At 34.9% G+C, this 22,594-nt stretch overlaps 1 protein-coding gene across 4 annotated transcripts in view; it reads right to left on the bottom strand.

The window, feature by feature from the left end:
• LOC135715328 (innexin shaking-B) overlaps positions 1 to 22,594 on the bottom strand; it is a 157,620-nt gene that overhangs the window by 5,994 nt on the left and 129,032 nt on the right. For 3 of the 4 annotated variants that reach the window (XM_065238646.1, XM_065238645.1, XM_065238647.1), the window contains 4 exons: positions 4,380 to 4,534; positions 4,263 to 4,327; positions 4,023 to 4,189; positions 3,784 to 3,962 (listed from right to left, as the gene is read on the bottom strand). In XM_065238646.1, coding sequence (XP_065094718.1) covers positions 3,784 to 3,962; positions 4,023 to 4,189; positions 4,263 to 4,327; positions 4,380 to 4,534 — 566 coding nt within the window. Of the gene's footprint in view, positions 1 to 3,783; positions 3,963 to 4,022; positions 4,190 to 4,262; positions 4,328 to 4,379; positions 4,535 to 18,960; positions 19,563 to 22,594 lie in introns of all 4 variants that reach the window. The other variant, XM_065238648.1, reaches the window with a different exon arrangement.

The raw sequence follows: 22,594 nt of genomic DNA, 5'->3' as shown, positions 1-22,594 counted from the left end.
TCACGATCCAATCGAATAATGTTAAAATCAAAAAAAGGGAGATCAATTTCTGAAGAGAGCCATGTTTCACAGAGGGCAAATGCATCGCAATTATTGTTATGGACTAAATACTTGAACGAATCTAATTTCGGAATAAGACTTCGACAATTCCACTGTAGAACAGTGATCAAATCCCCGACCTCGTTTGGAAAATTATCCATCGAAGGAGATGATAGCTGCAAGAAGGGGCCATTTTGAAGTCAATTGCTTCAAGAAGGATTTCACAGTCGGAAGCAATGTGAGGACAATGCTTTTCAGAGGATCAGAAATGTTGAGGTATTTGAGAATACCGTCCACAATGTCATCAAATGAGAACAGCCCAGATGAAGAAGGGGTTTCTGTTCTTAAAATTGGGGCATCAGGGGTTTTGGATGTCCCCGGAAGAGGTGGAAAATCCTGGGTATAATCAGTTCTGCGGAATCCAGGAGGAGTAGAAGTCTCCTTTTTTCCACCACTCCTTGATTTGGGCAAGCTGATTTGGGGTTCTTGATCTGCAACTTTCCGCGAACGGATGCGTTTTCGTTTCCGGGCAGAACCTTCCGGAAAACTGAAAGAAACTCCCTCCTCAGCCAAGTCAGAGCCAGACTCGTCATCTGACAAAAGAGCGAAGGGATTTGTTTCGTTGGTCAATGGCTTGGCTGTCTTAAGCATTTCTGCAAAAGACCGCCTGGAACGTTCCTTAAGGGAGCGTTTCATTTTGTCCCCGAGCTGTTTGTACGCCGGGCACGACGAGAGAGCATGAGGAGGAGTTCCATTGCAGTACACGCATTTTGGTGCAGTAGCTGCGCAGGCGCCATCCTCATGCTTCTCCCCGCATGTGGAGCAGCGTGCCTTGTTGCCGCAGTGGGAGGCCGTATGTCCCAACCGCTTACAATTCTGGCAGTTCATGACCCGAGGTACAAACAACCGCACAGGAAGACGAAGTTTTCCCAGCTCGATGTATTGAGGAAGGGCAGATCCAGAAAAGGTCACCCGAAACGAGTTTGTGGGGGTAAAACTCTTTTTACCCTCGCTGAGCGATACTGACTTCATTCTATGAACGGCCAGTATCTTTACCGGAGGAAGCAAGGGGTTTTTGAATCGGCCAACCGCTTGCTTCTCCAGTATCTCGGGGTTCAGGCTCACCTCAGTGACCACGCCTTCGATCTCCACATCAGAAGCTGGAATGTACACCCTATATTCCAGTGTGAAAAACTGGGAAACAGCAATTTCATTGGCCTGTTTCAGGTTAGCGACGGTCACACGAAGTTTGTTGTGCCTAACCTTCGTTATTTCGGTCACGGCAGAGAATCGCTTTGTCAGATCATCAGATATCTGAACAACATTCAAGGGTTTGTTTTTGGGCTGAAAATAGACAACCCATGGGCCAGTCGAGTCATTCGGGTAGGCCCGCAATCTGGTGCTTTTCTCATCCTGCCCATTGACAGACTGAGACGACGAACCAGGGATGACATCATCATTTTTCTTAGATGAATGGTCATCCATGTCGTCTTCTGACAAAACATCCATTTTGTTCAACTAGTGGGAGCGCAAAACGCTCTCCCACTGAACGCACAGACACAATACACAGAAAACACTACAAACACAGAAATACAAAATGAAAATTTAACTAATGGGGGAGGAAAAGAAACAAGAAAAAAACAAAAACTTATCTGATAATCCTATACTACTACCACCGAGCGTTATATGTGTAGGCGTTTACACAGATGGCTGGAAGAGACGCGCTGCGTGGATGACCTTCGCTGTGGTGCACTTGATCGAGGCTCGGTACTCAGCGCACACAGGCGCACGATGATTGATGAACGATGTAGATGTAGAAACGGGTGCTCACACTCGATGATGATGATACGTAAGCGGGTATGCGTGAGCGCGTATGCGTGACCACGCAACGATGATGCCCGAATTGGTTCGCGAATTACCAATAGCACGGATTAATCGTTCCGAAAATGACACTTTCTACTACAAAAAAAACTCACTTTTCGATCAATTTACCGGGAACTATGCCAGGAGTCACTTAGTGAGAAAAAACTGATAATTTATATCAAGCGAATACCGAGAAAACTTCCAAAACAACGGAGCGCGAAACAAGTCGACCGTACTTCTTGCTAGGACGCAGTGAGATGATAACAAAAAATAAAATATGACGAACGATTGAAGTTCATTAGATTCAATAGCATAGAAATAGATGATGTGAAGTTTTTAAGTTTAGAGTTTCGTTTTCATGACAAATTCTAGTGGAATTATATTCAATATAGGAATACGACACACGAATTGTGTAAAAAATTAGTCTACGATGACTTTTATATTATTATGAATGAAAAATTCCTTCGCATCGAACATATTTTAACAGACAATGACGACATTTATTTTATTGGGAGAGAACTGATAATTAATAAAATTTATGACAACATATTTAAATATGAGCTAAGAAACTAAGTCTACGAAAGTTAAATTGCAATATTCGACAATGTATTAGTATAAGTATTACAGACGAACTGGACGCAATCAAATATATATCTATTTGTAAATTCAATTCAAAGGCATTACAGATTAACATCAATAAATGTTGTAAAACAATACTGTTAGGATCATTATTGTCTTTGTGATGTTCATAAAGAAACCTGATTGACTCCTAAGAAGTAAAAATAAAAATGTAGATTTTAGTCATAAGTGTGGATGCGTTTTTTTTTTTTTTTTTATAAAATATCAAATTTTGTTTTAAATGATATTTTTAGAAATATTAAAACAATATAAAAATATGAATTCAACCGAAATTTAAAAAAATGCATATCAAAATATGTTGTCATCATGATTTCAAAATCAAAATTAGATATCATTTTGATAGTATTTTGATATTCGGGTAGCGTTGTTATATCAAAATGGACGAATATCTATAAAGGACTGATATGCGATTATAGCCAGTAAAGTTTTAGCTGTGAAGAGCAATGTAGCAAATCGTTAGACTGATGTGAACAAAAAATTTGCTATTCTTTAGTAATGTTCATATTAACTTCAAATGGTTTGTGCTCAGTTAGTTTTTAGACTGAATGAGCTCAAATTTTGGGAGGATCATCACATATTTAGAACTGTGGAGCAAAAATCTCAAATTTGGCATCACTCTAGTGTCCAATTTCTGGTATAATTCAACCCAACGAAAAAAAAATAAAAAACATGCGCACGCATTTCTTTATTAATTTCTGGGGTCATCCAGATGATTGGCAAAGTAAAATCATTGAATGACAGTGAATGATGATGAGAGCATTTGTAGTGGTAGGTTTTATGAATTTTACGTACATTAATCCATCCAAGTACCTTTTTTTGTCTGTACGTTGTCTCGTTTTAACTTTCTTTGTACATTTTAACTCATCGAGCTGCTTCGATTGGTATATGACATTTTGTGAGCCTTCTTGCAATAAATCTCAATTAATTGAATGAACTACATTTAATTGATAGAAATTATATTCAATAACTTTGGTTCTCAAAGATGACAATAAAAATTGGATTTTTTTTTCAAGAATATTTACGGTGCAACCTCCAAATATAATCACCATTGGCGATGAAGGGCGAGTCGATATATTTGACGACATCGTATTATTTCTGGACATCTTTTCCTCAACCCCTATGCTAGCCCGTCCCTTATTTTAGTTATTATCATGTATCCAAAAGTCGTAAAAGTTATTTTTTTTTTCTCATGTGCAGTGTACAAAATACTATTCTACCTTTAGTAATGTAAAAGTTACTTACCTAAACCTTAGTCTTAATAAATACACTCGCATTCGAGGCGAGAAAATAATAATTATTCTATAAAATACCGTTAACGTTGTCAGTATCGTCAGAATAATAAACCAAAACCACAAAAAAATATAAATTTTCTCATTGACTACGTTCAGTGGAAGAATACATATGGCATCATGTCGCTCGACCTGAAAATAAATAAACGTAGAATGACTCGATCTCATCGTTGAATTTGCGTAAGTGCTTACTTCACCGCTGACACCATACTTATAGAAAGTACATTTGGTCATTCTGGGGAATATGTAGATCATCGGATCCATGCGATCTTCTTGATCTGCTTCCATGTGCGTTATTACGTCTAATCCAAACGTCATAAATTCACCGTCAAAAAACCGGTTCATTAGAAACATTTGGCCTATAATGATAATTAAGTCAACACGTACATATATGTTATCAGATTATTTCATATTGAAAACATTAGATCTCACCTATCACATTTACTAGTGATAAAAATTCACATATATAGTACCTATACGCCCACCAGTTATGATACCTTAAAAGAAAATGTTATAATCAATGCTGTTCAAATAGATTATGACTACTACCTTAAGTTGTCCCACAAATAATCAAGAAGCAATTTTTTCTTCTGCTTCTTTTCTATTTCGGAACAAATGCCTATGTCAAGGTCCATCATCAATGCATGTATTTTTCCTCCTTCCCAAGATTTCCACAGCCATCGCGGCGTATAAAATAAAATTGCCTGTAGAAGAGAATAATGCAAAGATAGAACACAATTATTATCTTTTTATTTGGTATTGTAGATAACCATTTAAATTTTTTGATGTATGTATGCACAGATGAATAAAATGAGTTTCCATGTCTATGATCTATATCTATTATAAACTATTTAAATAAAACTTATGTTTAAGATTATGCTGATGTTAGCCATGGATTTCTAGATGCTTGCCATACTTTATCAAATTCACATTCAAAAGCTTTGAATGCTACAACGGAAACTTCATGATGTATATTGTTTTGTAACTTTGAGCATGGACATTGGCTTTCGACAGTCTTTAGTAAGCATATAAAACAAAGGTTTGCGTTATTTATCCGCCGTTTCACCAATACAGTCAACTTTCCGTCTCTCGATATGGAAAGGTCCATGGAAAGATCGAGATATGGAGAGATCGAGATAAAAATAAGAAAAGCTTACTAGACCATCGGAATGAACTGAGATAATCATCGACATGAAGGAAACAGTGGTCACATATCCAGATATATATCATCGAGATATGGAGAGTTGACTGTATATTTCACAGAAACGTCGGATAGAAGACGCCAGATTTCGGTTAAGCTGCTTATTCAAGACTTCGAAAGCCAAAAATCACCCTGAAAGCTATCATATTACATTCGAAAATGCACCCCGATATGTTTTGTTCAAATTTCTAAATAATGCAGATTTTTCTTCATGAATAAAAAAAAAATAACTAACAAGTCAAATTTAGGTGAATCCGATGAGTTGGTCGACTTAGTTCTTAGGAAAATTAAAGTGGATTTTTTTTAGAAAGCTAAGATGCATGATGAGATTTCGGTGAGCGTGATTTGTTACTTATAAACCAGCCATGTTTCTATTAAAAAAAAAACCTTACATAAATAAATAATTAAGAAGTACCGTAAAGCATCGAAATCCCGACACTTACACACATTTGGACAGGTAGAGTTATAGGAATAGTGTCTGGATGCTTCACAATTTGTTTACATTTGTACGATCTATTCAAAAAGCTTTCCATGACGATATTATAAGACCATGGTAAAATTACGTGCTATTATGACCATGATGGGCAACAATCATCAATTTAAAAAAAAAGTTCATTATAAATGCCTACCATGCTCAAAATAGCACGTAATTTTATCATGGCCTTATAGTATCGTCATGGAAAGCTTTTTGAATAGGTCGAATATGACAAATATAAACAAATTGAGATTTTGGAACTTCCAGACACTACTCCTATAACTCTTCCTAGGGTTGCTTCCACTCACTTGATATAAAAACATGTTTTTTTTTCTTCTGAATTATGAAGTCATCAGATGTAATAATCATATCTTGTACTTGTAAGTAACAAGAAGAGGTTGAAAAATTGACAGAGCGGCACAATCAGCAATTATATGATTCGCGAGTGTTCACTCAGACTGTGTCGCTCTGAAATCAATATTGAGAAGTTGTGTTTGTTAAAAACATACATGAAAAATTCTTCCTGTTTTTTACAAGCAGGGTTGCTTCCTCTCATTTCGCTATAAAAATGTTTTTTTTCAGAATAATTAAATCATTAGATGATATAATTTTGTATTTGTAAGTTAGCGAATAGCGAATAGTGAAGTGAGTGTAAGCAAGCCTACTTACAAGTACTAATTATCATTATATCATCTAATGATTTCATAATTCCGAAAAACATTTTTTATAGCAAGTGAGTTGAAGCAACTCTACAGGCAAAATTTGGGCTTGCTACCAATTTTCTGTTTCATTTTCTTATAAAAAAAAAACTTGCACAATATTACAATTACATACATGTTACATTATGATACTTTATTTCAATGGGGGTGCCCAAAGTTGTATGTAACAATTTTGACAGAATACTGTGCATATGACCTGTTATTTATTCCTAATACTTGTGTAAATTTTGTAAATCTTCCATGATAACCTTTTGCTGGTGATCTATAAAATGATAACTACGCTTCCAGGGACCATAGTACTTTTTAAAACTACTAAAACACGCACTACCGAATGTAGCACCATGGTGGGAAAAAGGTCTTATAATATTTGTTGATTGAGAAACATTAAATTTCATGGTGTTTTGCTAATAATAACGGTCACTGGGTCATCTTTAAGTTCGGTTCAGAAGATTAAACTAATAAAAAAAAAATATTAGTTGAGAATTTATTGGGTCCAGAAAAATCCACTGTTACTTTCAAAACTCGCTAGACCATGTGTATATTGAATTTGATTTTTTATTTTGATTAAACTCATATGACAGTGCCAAACAAAAAAAAAATGCTGTCCATAATATTTGAACAAATGTTGAAATATTAAACATGGGAAAACTTGTCGATTTTTCAACTTACCCCTGAATATGGGGTAAGAGGTAGTACATGTTTTAATTACTTGTCATGTGCTGGGTTATCAATTTTATGGTTACTAAATGGAGTAATACATGAAATAAGGTCGACAAAGCCTATTGAGTAACAGGAGACGAAGAATAATCCACATATCAGGGACAAATCCACTGTACTCCTGCATTGAATTTCCACAATTATAAAACGTATAAGTTCTCTGAAAAACGTATGCATTTCAACCAAATTACATAGCGGCGCCAGTGGTGTAGTGGTAAAGCGTGATTGCCTCTCACCCCAAAAGGTCTGGGTTCAATCTCAGTCAGCGTCGCCGGGATTTTCTGAGGCATAAAATCTCTTATCAGTAAGTAAAGGAAGTTAAACCGTTGATGCCCGGTCCATGAGTTGATGGGTCGATAGGTAGAGTCTAGGTGTGGGAGCTGTCTCCCTGGCGTTGGTAGCATTGTTACTCAGTACAGAAGCAAGATCGACGGAAAACAAATCATAAAAAAAAAACATCACATTACAACCTAGTTTTATAAGTTTTATTCAGTGAATTATTCTAGATGAGACAAACATGAACGTTCACAGGAACAAAATGAACAGTGCAGAGAGAAAGGATTTCTCAGGGCGGTGCCATGTGGAGTGTGATTAGAGTTCGCCTGCGGGAATTGATGATCAGGGTGGGGATCTAAGATCTGCTGAATTAGGTATTAATTGTTAGTTTGATTTGTCTCACTTTTTGTCATTCGTGACGAGTCCGTTGATGAAATTTGAACTTATGATCTTCAGCGGGAGAAGCAAAGATTTATCGTTAATTTCCGGCTTTTGATGTGATCAGGTAATCAGGATGTATTTTTTTAATTTAGAAAAGCAAAAATGTCAAACATTTGTTGCTACCAAAATTGGACCCTTACTGTAGTACTGAAATTCTGCTTATATTCTAAAATATATTCATTATTCATACGCTGCATTACACAGTGTGTGTGGGGAAAGAGCACACAAATCTTTCATTTTTAAAATGTTGGCTGTGTATGATTGTGTATAGGTTAGTTTCACACACTTTGCCAAGTTGTCAGAATGATCGATCGAACATTGGAAAACATGTTAAAAAATTTCCTTAGCTTGAGTTGGGCCACTCACGAGCAATTCCCTACGAATTCGCAGATCGGTTTATTTTTGTATTTTTTGATTAGGTTGAAAATTTGCCATTTTTCATCTTCATATCGCCATTTTGATTCCAGCCTTGTTTTTGAAAAGTGCATATAGAAAAATATCAAGTTTATCTTCAGAAAATTTTAACTTGAAAACTGTTTGTCCGATCGGTTTGCTGTCTTGGGCAATCTTGATGATAATTTTTGAAAAAAATAAATGATAAATGGATGAATAGTTGCTTGCTGATTATTCCAGTGATGACTTTGAACTTAGTCTTGTAATACAAATGTGTAGTTTTCTGAAAAATCACATATTTGATATTCACCTTCCCATTGGAGGCGAACCAGCCCAAGGCTGAAAGCCTCCCTAATAAAGATAAATAATAATATTCACCTTCCTGTAAATTTTGTTTTGTATTCTGCAAAAACATAGACTATGTTGTTTTATAAAATCGTGAGGTATTAATTTATCTAATTTTCCAATTAAATAGTAAACAAATTCATCCGGCTCTTTAACTAATGTTTCTATATCACATCTGTCGGTTGTGACTCATTGTTCATTAATTGTATTTCATTAATGCCTTTTTCCACGATTTCTTCCAACAACTTTTGTTCGAAATAAGATGAATCCATGCAGTTTTCACAGCGTCGTAGGCAGCAACCTATTGCTTTTCTTTCACATATCAAACTATCTGTAATAGGCTTCAAATCAATGGACAAATCAAATTTCTTTAAGTTGTGAATAATCAAATTAACATTTTCATGAATAGTACATTCGCACACATTATGTGTCCCTGAACTAGTTAACAATTTACAGTTCTTAGTCCTGAGGTTCGCAAAGGTTGAAAACCTAACTTGTACTTCACTATTTAATTCTTTGAATCGGTTGTAGGACTCCCGTAAAGTGGTCGTCGTTAACCTTTTTTGAACCGACTGACGCTTACCATCTTTTCTTATTGTTACGCAATCACGCTGTCCAGGCATTCCTCTGCTGGTTTCATCGTCTTCAAAAAACTGCATAACAAGTTCCTTCGTATCATCACTCAATCCACTGCATAACCTCGACGTAATAGTGGAGTATACACCTTTATCGTTTAAAAGTTGTTTAGATTGTGTTGCCATATACCTGTTTGTGTTAAATGTGTCCATAATTTTCCGAACTGTCCATGATCTAGGTAATACCGTCAAGCAAGCTTGCAAAGACTCTTTTCAGCTAAAATTATGTTTTTTTCGAAATAATAAAACCAAATGGTATGATGGAATGTTTTACTTATAACTTACAAGAAGAGGTTACAAAGTATGCGTTTGTAAAATAAAACCTGTAAATTTTGCTTTCTATGAGTCACAATCAGCGATTTGCTGATCGCTGAGTGAGTGAGTGTGTGAAAAATCGCTGATTGTGACTCTCATGAAGTGAAATAAACAGGTTTAATATGTCAAACACATTCTTTGCAACCTCTTCTTGCATATTACCAATTCAAAATATGACCATAGCATCTAATTATTTCATAATTGAAAAAAAAAAACATTGTTTTAGCTGAAATGAGTATTTGCAACCTTGCCGTCAAGAGCTGAAATTTCTCAGTTTTCGTTATATCTTCTTTCGAAAACTTTTCTGTTAGCTGTTCAATAATGTCATTAAAATCGTCAGTTTTGTTATCATCTTCAGTTTGCTTCTGCATTAATTGCAGATATGTGCTTTCTTATTCTTTGATTAATTTAATGATATTTCTTCACAGCATTATTTACACAACGCATTTTTTTCATAACAATTGGTGATGTCAAAATACTAGATATAGATTTGTTGAAAAGTTCAATATTAACGCTTTGCGAATATTCGCCAACATTAGAGTCGACTGTTTCTACCGATGTTATTGATGGTATAGTTACTAAAGATTCCTGACTTGAAACATTCATTTCACAAACTTGAGTTTAAAAAAAAATCAGAACTTTGTTGTCCATCATTTCTTCATCTTGACCTATAGTGCAATAGATGAGATGGAATTTTTCGTCCCCTAAAACATATCAACAAATAAAAAAATACAAAAAATCCATTTTTGAGAAAAAATGTTTTTAAGACTTTATTTGAAAAAAAAGTTGGTTTAATTTTTTTAGATTGCATATTTTTTTCAAATAGTCTCATCCATTATCTGCAATATTGCGCAAGACACCAAACCGGTCGGGAAAACAGTTTTCGAGTAAGGATTTTCTGAAGATAAGCTTGATATTTTTTATATGCCCTTTTCAAAAATAAGGCTGGATTCCAATTGGTGATATGCAGATGCAAAATGACATAGTCGGTCATAAGGAACGTTTCTGCAAATTTTCAACCAAATCAAAAAATACAAAAATAAACCGATTTGCGAATTCGTAGGGAATTGCTCTCATGCCACAAGTAATTTAACATAGAAATGATCCGTCAAAACTAGACTTTATTTTCCTAGTCGTTCAAATCGAACGTTAAAGCTGTACTTGAGCGTTTAATAATAACACCTGCTTGCAAGGTTGCTTCCACTACCTTCGCTTTATAACATTTTTTTTCTCGGATTTATAAAATCATTAGATGGGGGAAGTTGATCCCTTTTTTACCGATACACCTGATTAGTTTTCCAACCTTTTGTTTGGCATACAAACAAATACCTGTCGAGTGTTGGAAAAATATCAAAAAATCAAATCTCACCAAAGCCCACCACGCTTGATTTTCGTAGACAAAAATCAACAAGCACACAACTGTGGTTGATATTGCAAGCTGTGATGTTGCAGCTCGGAATATCAAGCTAACAAAACTCATCAGCTGCAAATCTCTCCAAACTGCGGTGAGATTGAGTTTCATGATTTTTGCTTTACACCCAAACGCAACCGAAACTTCCATAACGACTTTTGTCTGCCATCGGTGAAGATAAAAAAGAGATAGCACTGTTAAACCTTCTCTATCTAAGAAAATGATGTGCAACGGAATCATTTTTTGTGTCGATTTAACTATCAGCATCAATCGAATCTTCATTTTTACACGTTGTAAATAGTGTCGCAGTACCAAAGGAACTTGTAAAATCAAGCATTATATTTTGCTCCAATATCACGCATGTTATTGAAGGCGTATGAGAGCGGAAAATATCAATTTGCTAATGATCATGCCATCAAACCTGTACTAGCGGTTTCTCAAGGTAAAGTTGATCATGCAGGTTTTTATGCAATGAAATATTCAGAAGTTTGCATTTATTCTTGATTGCTGAAGAAGAACTTGGTACTAAAAATTCAACAAAAGGTGTAGTTTGTGAAAAACATATGCATATTTTACAGCAAAAATAAAATAAATCTTTAAAAATACACCTAAATATAAGCTTCTAACATCAGTTTTCACATCAAATCATTTTTATAATACTAAATCGTACATTTTATCGAATTATGATTTCAGATATGGATTCAGCGACCCACAATTAAGTAAAATATGTAATTTTGCCAAGCACAGTACCAGAATGAATGCTGATTGTGATCGGATTTTGATGAACAATTAAAAGGTACTGGTACTAAGGTACAGAGTGATGATATAAAAAACATAGTCACAAATCTCGATGAACATTTCAAATGGTCCTATCTGCTTTGATCGATTCTCTTAATCGACTTTCTCTTTCGTCAATAACTCAGCTGCAAAACCTTTCCCTGATGTATTTGACGTTTTGGACGCTAGATAAGAACCTCCTTTATCAAACTATGTGGTAGAATTAACGCGAAATCTGTTTGCATAGCAGTGGTTATGAAAAGAGAAAGTCGATTAAGAGAATCGATCAAAGCAGATAGGACCATTTGAAATGTTCATCGAGAAATGAGTTTTTCCTAAACATTCAAAGCATTTCAACTTGCCCCACGTTTTTTCACCTCATGTGAGTACAGCGGGGTAAGTTGAAATCGTGAACGCCACATTCTCTATACAAATAATCATTTCAATTTGTTGGGGGACAATATATAAAAACAATAGAACCTGCTGTTTTTAATATTGAAAAGGAAGGTTGATTCCCCGGCAAGGTGACAAATAACCTTAGTTTCACGTACCCACTTGCAAATAGTAGATGTCACCACATAACGTAAACACAGGGATTGTCCTTCACCGCTGCAATGGTATTTCTCTATTGGAAACCAACTTTTTGTTTCACCATGTGTGGATGACAATGCTATATGAAAAGAGTGAATTTATGGTTTTCGTTGTGAAATGAAATAAATCCAAACGAATTGAATTAGAGGTTCATTTTCTTATACAATCGAATGACAACAAAAATACTTTGCTGTCTTCTATTTTATTTTGCTCTTGAATATAATCAGTCTGCAGATTAATTTTTTTGATCAAAGTTGTTCGATGAATATATAAAAAATAAATAAATAAAAGTTTCATAAACTGATTGTGTATTGTGCATACTACTGAAAATCAAAACGACATGTCTCACCGGCATCACTGGAGTTCCTATGTCGCTAATATTAATTTTTACGTAGGACGTCGCGTGTCCGTTCTGGTGGGCGCACGACAAAAGATGAATTTTAAACATTAATTTTAACTATTGTACATCATTTCCGAATTCACCCTATTCAGATAACACTTCTGAACTTTGTGAGTTTGGCAGAACCATCAGCACCAAATTGTCGGGGTACACTGTAAAAAAAACCCTGAGGTTTTGTCATGTTGCCCTCGAGTTGAGTTAGCCTAACAATATAAAATATTTTTTTTCACCAACAAACTAAACCGAACCGGTAAATGAACTGGGTGTAAAATGAACAGGTAGTGTAATCACTACAAAAATAGGTAAATTCAGTCCTAAATCTACAACCACCCTATTAGAAGAGCTAAGAGGAAGAAGAGACAATAGGGGGAATTTTATGAACCAATTTTCTTTCAAGCACGAACCAGCGCCTGATTGGTCGGGCGAACGTATAGAAACGCGAGAATTTTTTCTTGTATTTTGACAGTCGGCCATAATGAAATAGTTTTTGCATGGTCGTTTCCGCGAGACAAGAAGAAAACGTCGCCAAAAGGAAGCCAGTTGTCTCCTCTTTCTCTTAGATTTTAAGCTGTTCAAAATATCCTGGACTGGATATCCTGAGCTCTAGCGTCACTTTTCAAATAGACCAATGTAACATATCCGCCATTTGGAGAAAATCAAAGTTGAAGTTCCACAGAGTATTATTTTAACTGTTTAGAAACAATGCATTGAGCAATACTATTTTTAATGTAGTCAGATCGATCTTGACGGATCGATCTTATATATGGCCCTGAAACCGATCCACTGATTAAATCGGTACCAAAGCATCGATATTTTGATTTTTTTAATGCGGTGGTATGTTCGTATTTTCTTTATAATATTCAATTAAATCATCGGCTAGAAATTTTTCTTTGAATAAAATTCGCACAAAGCCATGAGCAAACGAAAACAAAGAGGAAATGAACGTCACACTTGCTCACTGTCAATGTGTGTGTCAATTCAGTTCGGTAATAAATTTTAACCATTTTTGCGTAGTTTTGAATCATTAATGATTAATCAATCAAAATGTATTATTCTGTTTCTCCGTGTAGACAAAATGTGTTGGCAAGGAGCAATGGGCACAGGAGGGAGGTAGAGCAAACTCAAGAGACTGAATTGGGTAAAGAGGCGACACCTTATCCATTTGACAGGCCTTCTGCGCGATTTGAATATCTTTTCCTATGACTTTGACAGATATTCGATTGTTCCATTTTTGACATGTCGTCTCTTTATAAATTCAGGCTCTTTATCGCAAACCTTTCAAATGTTGCTGTATTCGTAAATATTGGAGGTGAGGTGATAATAAATTGTTTTTTCTATGTAAATACATTTAAACATTTTAACACCTTTTTTTTGAAGATCGAAAAGATCGAAAGAAAAACTCGATTTTTTCGATCTTTTCGTGGACAAAGAATCGACCCTAAAAATTGGAAATCGCGATGAAAAAGATCGATCTTCTAAAGATCGATACTCCAAAAATCGATCTTTCAAAGATCGATCTTCCAAAGATCGATCCAAGATCTACCAATTCTAAAGTGAAGAAATCAAGAGCAAATTTTCATTACGTCGAATGTAACAAAGGTAAACAAAGTCGAGCTATCAGTGTCAATCGATTCTCCTGCTATTACACTATATACTGTCCGAATATAGGATCAAATCCCATTTTTAAATTTATTTACCAGTCAAATTGCTTTTTGACGTAATCACTTTCCGATCAAAATAGTTTTCGATGTTACTTAAGTCACCCAATTTCTATGGAGATGCCGTTTGACTTAAGTAACAGTGCTGAGAAACCCGTGAAAAGTGTACGTTCGTCGTTTCGCTTTCTCATTATTAAAGTGAATAAATCGAACTGTTTGTTGCTAAGATGATTTCGGTGGTCCTAAAATGATGAATGGGCTGCACGTAAGGAGACGTAATTGATAATTCTCCCGAATATCCTGGTAAATACACTTTGACTTAAGTAACAATAGGGGCCACCAAACGACGTATAATAACTTTTGACTAAAAAACCAGTATTTTTTAGCATGAAAGCTAGCGATTTGCATTTGTATGATTAAAACCCTTCTAAATATGTTAAACATTGCTATCACTATGAGATTATATGAGTTTACTTGGAAATAGGAATAACTTTTCGGTCATCAAAACAAAACTTTATTTTTCTCGGATTGGTGCGAATGTTACTTACGACATAATGAAAATTTGCTCTTGAAATGCAAATAAAAACAAATGCTCCGCTCGATTCTGATTATGATATTAATTTCCGCTTGCGATGCAAAAGCTTTTTTCGAGCTGAAATATCAATATTCAATAAATTATATCCATTAGTTTCGTTAATACGTCAATGCTGAGGATTTATCGAAGATTGCAAATATTTTCAATAATAGTATGTTTATCTTTACCATTGAAAATAATTGATATTTTGGGGGTTAAATAAACAGTTTACGATGTGGGTAAAATGAACTAGTTCATTTGTTCATTTTACCCCCAGTGTCTGTTTAAATTGTTTCCCACTGTTTGTTAATTTTAGACCCATTACATGTTCATTTTACTCACCAGCATAACATCCAACCTTGTATTAGGAGTTGGTGAATATACAGGAATTATTATGAAAAATTGTTATATTTGATACATTGCATAGATGATCTACTGCTTAAAATATGAATGGAAGCTTTACTTTATGCTGTACGTCAAACGTTTTATTTGTTTGTAAAAAAAATAGCTACGAAATTGCTTAAAGTTTTCATTTGACTGACTATAAGCTGTTCTGATAATACAAAAATACTTGTAGACAGTATGGAGTATACCTTTTGAGATAATACTATGATCATTTACCAAATAATTTATAAAAGGGTTAATTGTCAACAATATAATGTACGATTATTTAATTGTCGCTTCATGATTATTTTTCTGGATATCTTAAACTACCCACTGCGTTCTTTGGGGGTTATTTTTATTTCCATCAGGGGTTTACTAAGTCCACGAAAGATTATTTAATACATTAATATACATGTTTAAGGAGAAAAAAAAACTTTCATCGTAAAACTGCTCTTAAATGATTGTCTCAACTTACCCGACTGTATAGGGTAATATGAAATAAAACAGACCATTCTTGTATCTATATAAAAATTTAAGTTTCTTCGTTCTTAATTGTAATTCAATATGTTTACATGATAGAAGACGCTTTCGTGAAACTTTTGATGCAAAGACATCGGGTTTATGTTAATTAATTATTTTTCCAGAGAGCCTCAAAGTTGAACTTTTAAAAAACTGTTCAATCTGTTCAGTAACAATACATTATTGTAAAGTATGTGTTTGTTACATGGAATACCATATAGGGAGGATCCCCAATATGAATGGTCTAGTGATATCAGCATTGGAATTAAGCGTTGGATGGATTTTTCAGAAAGCAAAGAAGCCAAAAATCATGTGTTGCCAAAAACGGGAAGGTACTGATTTATGAAACATAAACAGAAAATTCGTTGATACAAATAGATTGTTATAAAGCTTTTTAAAACATAATTTCTTCAGCAGAGATGCCTTACATAAATTGTTCTACATTTTTTCGACTTCGTACAGGCCTATATAAAATAGCTAGAAAGTCGATATTTTGGACTCATTAATCGTAAATCCATCATTTCACATAAACAATGACTGAAAAAAAACGGAAAAACTTTCCCAAAGACACTATTAACTGAAAATGTAGTGCTGTAACTATTTTCATAATGGCCATCATTTTGACAATAATGTTCAAGTAACATTGCAAGTTGGATCAAGGTTCTAATGTAATCTTCAATTGTAAATTAAGGTCTAAAACTGAATTTGTTGCTGTACTTATTAAAAAATTAAAATTTCATCAAGGGGTACTAAAAAAGAGGTGTTTTACTGAAATGGCTCAAATTTTAAGCAGACTCAGCCAATCAACTCCAAAGTTTAACCGAACAAAATTGAGTTTAGTAATCTATAAATAAATATTTTAGAAATCGATCTATCAAGAGCTTGTAAAAAAAGTTATCCGAATAACACTACGGAGGTTAGATTTAAAATGCGATTATAATATCGAACAGCACAGGTGTATCGATGTATAAAACTGGGGTCACATTGTGGAATAAACTTTTTCGATTCGAGCACATGATTCATCAGCTTTGTGTTCCTCCACAGTTATTAATTGAAAGCATTATATGCAAACCAATGCATGAATTTGTATATTGTGTGACAAGCACAATGTTACTCTATGCCCAGCGATATCGATAAATCAAAAGCCCATCCCGAAAGGTTGTCATAACCAGACCGGGAATCAAATTGGTCACCGCTGACTTGCTAGTAACGTGCCTTAACTGATTAAAGATTTTTTTTTGAATTTATTCCACCCAATTTCCATTTGTGGACCACTGTGCAATGTATTTGAAATTGATTTTCTATTATTTAATGCTGTGATAAAGTTTGAAGTTTATTTCATGATAGGTATTACATAGGCATATAAAAAACTTAAACTTGGAGTCCTCAGATTGCTTAGTCAGTTAAGGCATGATACTACCAAGGCAGAGGTGGTGGGTTTGATTACCGCTCTGGTTATAAAATGCTTTCGGGATGAACTTTTGGTTTCTCGACAGGCATACAGTATAATGCTTACCAAACAATATACAAATCCATGCATTGGTTGGCATAGAAAGGATTCAATTAATAAGTGTGGAAGGGCATCATAGCATACTAAGTTAAGAGCAGACACATATTGGCGTTGACGAAAAATTTTCTCTTCCAGCAAATATAGACAGTTTCTTATGAGAATTTTCGGTGGAGTGAAAGGATAGTACAAAGTCCGCCATGTTTCACGCACAGTCTGAAGTTTGCTTATGGATTTTCTCATAGAAGTAAAGAGCTACAGAGTTGCCGTCTACGCCAATTTGTGTATGATAACCAAAGCCAATATGGCGGACTCACTTGCTAAGGTGGGTGCTATGCAAGGCGATATTTACGATCGACAAATCGCCTTTAATGAATTTTACTTATGTTATCGTCAACAGTCGCTCGCCAGCTGGCAGAATAAATGGAGTGAAGGGAGTTTGGGACGACGGCTATATTCGATCATCCCTAAGGTGTCGAAGAGTCCTTGGTTCAAAGGGTTGGATGTGGATCGAGACTTCGTTCGTGTGATGTCTCGCCTCATGTCCAATCACTATTCGTTAAACTCTCCCTTGTTTCATGTTGGGCTGGGGGACAGCAATCTCTGTGAATGTGGACAAGGTTACCAAGACGCAGATCACATCATTTGGTTTTGTGCTGAGCATCGTGGAGTCAGATCTGAGCTGTACGATTCCCTTCGGGCTCGAGGTAGACAACCTAATGTTCCAGTTCGGGATATTTTGGGATATTATTTGTTTTCCTGAAGAATATTAACCTTAGATTGTAAGTTTGATTAACTTGTGTTTAGTTTGTATTTTTTGTTGTTTTGTAATAATTGTAAAATTATACAGCTGATAAAAAGTTGAATAAAAATAAGTTCATGTTTTAGAAATGGTGAAATCTTCTCCTCCCTCACCCCATTCATAAAATTGTAAATGTCCTCTAACCTCGAGACGACTGCGAGTATTCGGTTCAATCCCTGTAACTCTAGATTTAAGATTAGGATTATGTATGTATAACGAAAATGATAACTTGGCACTGTAAAGTTTATTCGATTGAGCCTGTACAAATAAATCAATTCATATAAAAAACCAAAGCCAAGAAAAACAAACTCCGATCTGATTTTCATTCAAAATTCGCAATTATTTGATAATTATTTGTAAATAATTATCTTACGTCTATTGAGTAACAATAGTGAATTATTTGTTAAATATTTGAATTGCCATTTAAAATCCACTCACACAAATAGCTTGATCACTCTCAGTGAAATGCAATTTAGAAAAATATTAAAATGATTTTTGTGTTTAAAAGAGGTAAATTGAAATTAATTATTTATGAAGAAGCCTGGATTACCGTCGAGTTTGAGAAAATGTCAAGTTAGAGAGCGGGCATTGATAACAATATTAGCTTGCTCTTGTGTTGTGAATAAACGCCACTTAATATCAAGGTAACTCTCTATAGAAACCTTATTTCTGATGAACCTCAATATCACTGCGAAACTTTAAGAGCACAACTATCAACAAAATATAAAATAAAAGGCTACCATAATGAAACTGCTATTCCAAGCTTTCTGCAGTGCACTAGACATGGACTACCAATTTCATATGTAATATCAAGGTGTGTGTCAAATCAGCCATAATGGCTCTGCTCAATTTGTTCTTAAATAACATCAACAATACCCAACAGAACATCAACATATTTGCGTAAAAGGCTTCGGATCTTCGTATTGGCCTGTCATATTTTATTTTCTGCTTGCCTTTTAATATTACCATGATATTATTTGGTTCACTCACCTGGAAGAATAAACAGAAACACACCCATTGATAGTATTTGTATATCTTCTTATCTATGGACTTCCCATCTGAATTTCCGACACCTGGATAGGGTACCTCACTACCGACTTTTTTCAGGAATAGACTTTTTAATGCATACGTTGAATGTATCCAGCAATACGTGTTAAGGACTTCTTCCGGTATGTCTTTCGTGTGCACGCAGTCGATGGGGTTGCCGACATATTGCTTCGTAGTTACAATCAATGAGAACGACATCAAAATCATCACCGTTATAGAGTAGTGCAGACGAAACACCGGTGAATCGGTATTTACATGACTAATTTTGACTAAGCTTTTCAGACCGCGAAATATATCCAACATTGTTTGAAATTGGACAGTTGATCGGTCGACTTAGTAGATGCTTTCCTTTCGTTTCCACTCGTTGAGTGATAGCATGTGTAACATTGGTCCGTATAAAGTTAATAAATATATTTTTTCCTGATTATGTTTCATTATTCACTAAATTCGTTAACTGATCACTAGATTGAGCAATACCGTTACGATAATTCGATATCCGTGATTCTTCATTTTATTGCTATCACTTCGTAGTAAGGCGGATCGCTCTATAACGAGTAATAATTATTTGGTTATACTAAGGTAATTGATTTATCACTTTCACTGCATTTAGTTTGTAAATACGTACACTTATTCCACAATCATATTAACTTTGAGTGCCGATGCAAGATGGCAAGCTTAGCTTTTTCTTCTGATCAAAGCCAGTGCCGAAAGAATAATGAAAGAAAATGTTAAGCTGTACCTCGAACGTCAATTAATTTGATTGTGGCAGAATTTGTTGCCAGAATAAACTCACAGGTTTTCCGCTAAAGAATAACATTTGTGTTTTCTTTGAGTGTATTTGACTGCTTGCCACTTATCACATAGAAGAAATAGAAGTTGATTTTTGAGTCACCGTTTCAATGTCTGTTATTGCGTATGGATGCCAAAATGGAAGATGATCAGCGAATAAATTAGATAGTTATCTGAAATTATCATTGAGTATGTGGAAGAAAACAAGGTATAATCAAACAATTAGTTTAAGGTACAAGGCTACCAGAATTTATCGTGTCCAAAAGTGTGTACCACACATGTGCATTAACTCATAACAAAATCTATCTTTTATTGCTATATTATCAATATCTGTACTGCTCGAAAGAGACAACAATGTGAATTCACTCCAAATCTGTCTGTGTTCCGTGTTCATATATCTAAATATATTTATTATACATTGAATGATTAATTCATCAATTGCAGATGTTTAACTATGATTATTGATGCACGAACAGGAATAGTTTCATCCCCTTAATATTATTAAGTCATTAGTAATAATCATTATTAATACGATAATGACATGCTTCTTAGAATGCTTGGCTTGGATCAATCAACTAAGAAATATTATATTTAGGATGTAGCAGTGATTCAAATCAGCATCAATGTTCAAAATCATGATCTTTTGAAAACAATCAATGGTCATCACTGATTTCTACGAATAAAAGGTCACCCCAATGCACACTGGAAAAAAATTGACAAAACCGCGACTAAATTGAATATCTCGGCTGCCAAACGGTTTCAGTCAACATGTTATACATATTCTCAAAGGAAAAATTCTGCTAAATCGATTGGTGGTAGTCTCATTGACTGGAGATTTTTGTGTACCGAGATAGAGAGCCAGGATCAACCGAGTTCCCAGTTAAGTAGGAAATGCCACTAACTATTGGCATAATTTTACACTTTACTTAACGTATATTACTAAAAATTGATAGTACTAAGTATATATGGTGTAAAGACACCATATACGCCCTCAGGAAATGCCCTTTGAGAATATGTATAATATGTTGACTGAAACCGTTTGGCAGTCGAGATATTCAATTTAGTCGCGGTTTTGTCAATTTTTTCCCACTGTGCATCCCAGATATTCAATTTAGTCGTGGTTTTGACAATTTTTGCCCAGTGTGCAATGGCTCATCCGATTTTTTTTTCAATTCGTTTATTTGGTAAGGCTCAACTGTCTTAATAAAACTTTACAGAGCCGAAAGACTTTAAAAACACGACAATGTCTCTTGTAATCGACATCACGTCTCAGAAAATGTTGTAGGAAAACAGATGGTCTGTCCATAAAAAAATCTACAACGAAATTTGTTTTTATGTCGATTTTCGCAAAAGAATTTCATGGCCTCCCCAGGAAAATTTTTCAGGCTTCCCTTGATAAATTCTTGTGCAGTGATGTAAGTTTATAATTGCTGTGAATTTGAAATTTAAAAATAATGATTATTGTAGACACAATATCATATAGTTGATCTATCAAATTTCTAGGTCCCACTTGCCCTTATAGAAAAAAGTGGTCACATATCGAGATATAGAACATCGAGGTATGGAGAGTTGACTGTGTAAGACTTTCATCAGATGTGTTCTTTCAGGATGGCTTATTAACAGTTCTTTTGTTCTGGGACAGAAAATGAACGATTCATTTTGTGGTCAAGAACACGAAGCCGTATCACTTGCTAAATATGATTCCCAATATGCCTAACTGCATCCTGTAAATCGGCCCTCAAGCTACGGGAGATGCTCAAAGACAACTCGAGCCTTCAATGACATAAAACTGCTGACTGCAATCTCGCTGCAAAAAAAAAAAAAAAAATCACAGCATGAAAAGCCATGAAATTGGAATGCTCAACCAGAGGCTGTTAATCAATGAAATCATTCATCGAGATGAATTGACAGCCAACTCGCCAGATGTCATTTTCCTTCCCTCGCAGTATGTCTCCCCCAGCATCAGCTGACTAAAACGTTTTTCGTGGATTATCCACACAAAGTAGGGAATCATTGAATTGACGAAACCGGTAGAATTAATTTCCCTAGAAGAAAGCTGCCAAAACAGTCGAAACGTGTGACAGTTAGAAAACTATCGTTTGAACTAATAAGCCAGCATTGCCAAAACTGTCATCAAGCATTAGCTAGCAGGTGGAAGCACAAGACATTAATCAATATTCGAGTAACATATATGACAATTTGACTTCAATTTCATCAACTCAAATTTGGATAAATTAACTATGCCCAGAAAAGAAACTTATGCTAAATGATTCGCTATACATTTTAAAAACAAAAGAAGTTTTATGATCCGAGCTCAAATTTAGTAGTTCAGTCTTAGCATACGGTTTACAATTAACTCTTTATGAAAGTCAAGCAAGATTCAAACAAGTAAAAAACAGAATTTAACGAGCTCTGTTGAGATCTGACTCTTTATTTGTTCCAAATTCAAAATTAATTACATTTCATTTTTAACCTAGGTGCTGCAGAAATTAAATGTGTAATTTTTTACTCTGACTGGTGCGACAAAACGAATATAAGTATAACAGTCGATCAATATTAAAAATGTTCAAGCTAATCATACCCACATTTTTCCAAATATATCAACATAACGTTTAAACTTTTTTCGTCAAAAATTTGTTCATTTTGCTTCGATCACAAATTTATGAACGTAAACAAACAATCAAAGAGTCGCGATTGAGCTTTACGCATAATACTGTTTGGCAGTGCTTGCTGCCAGCCGATGTGGAAAAATAGCACTGTGAACATTGAAAAGAAGCCACACCGCATC

This window comes from Ochlerotatus camptorhynchus, unplaced genomic scaffold, assembly GCF_037179485.1.
Source record: "Ochlerotatus camptorhynchus isolate MF236.1 unplaced genomic scaffold, CSIRO-AGI_Acam_v1.1 ptg000855l, whole genome shotgun sequence".
In the NCBI taxonomy this organism is placed as follows: Eukaryota; Metazoa; Arthropoda; class Insecta; order Diptera; family Culicidae; genus Ochlerotatus; species Ochlerotatus camptorhynchus.
This window is presented reverse-complemented; position numbering and strand designations above follow the sequence as displayed.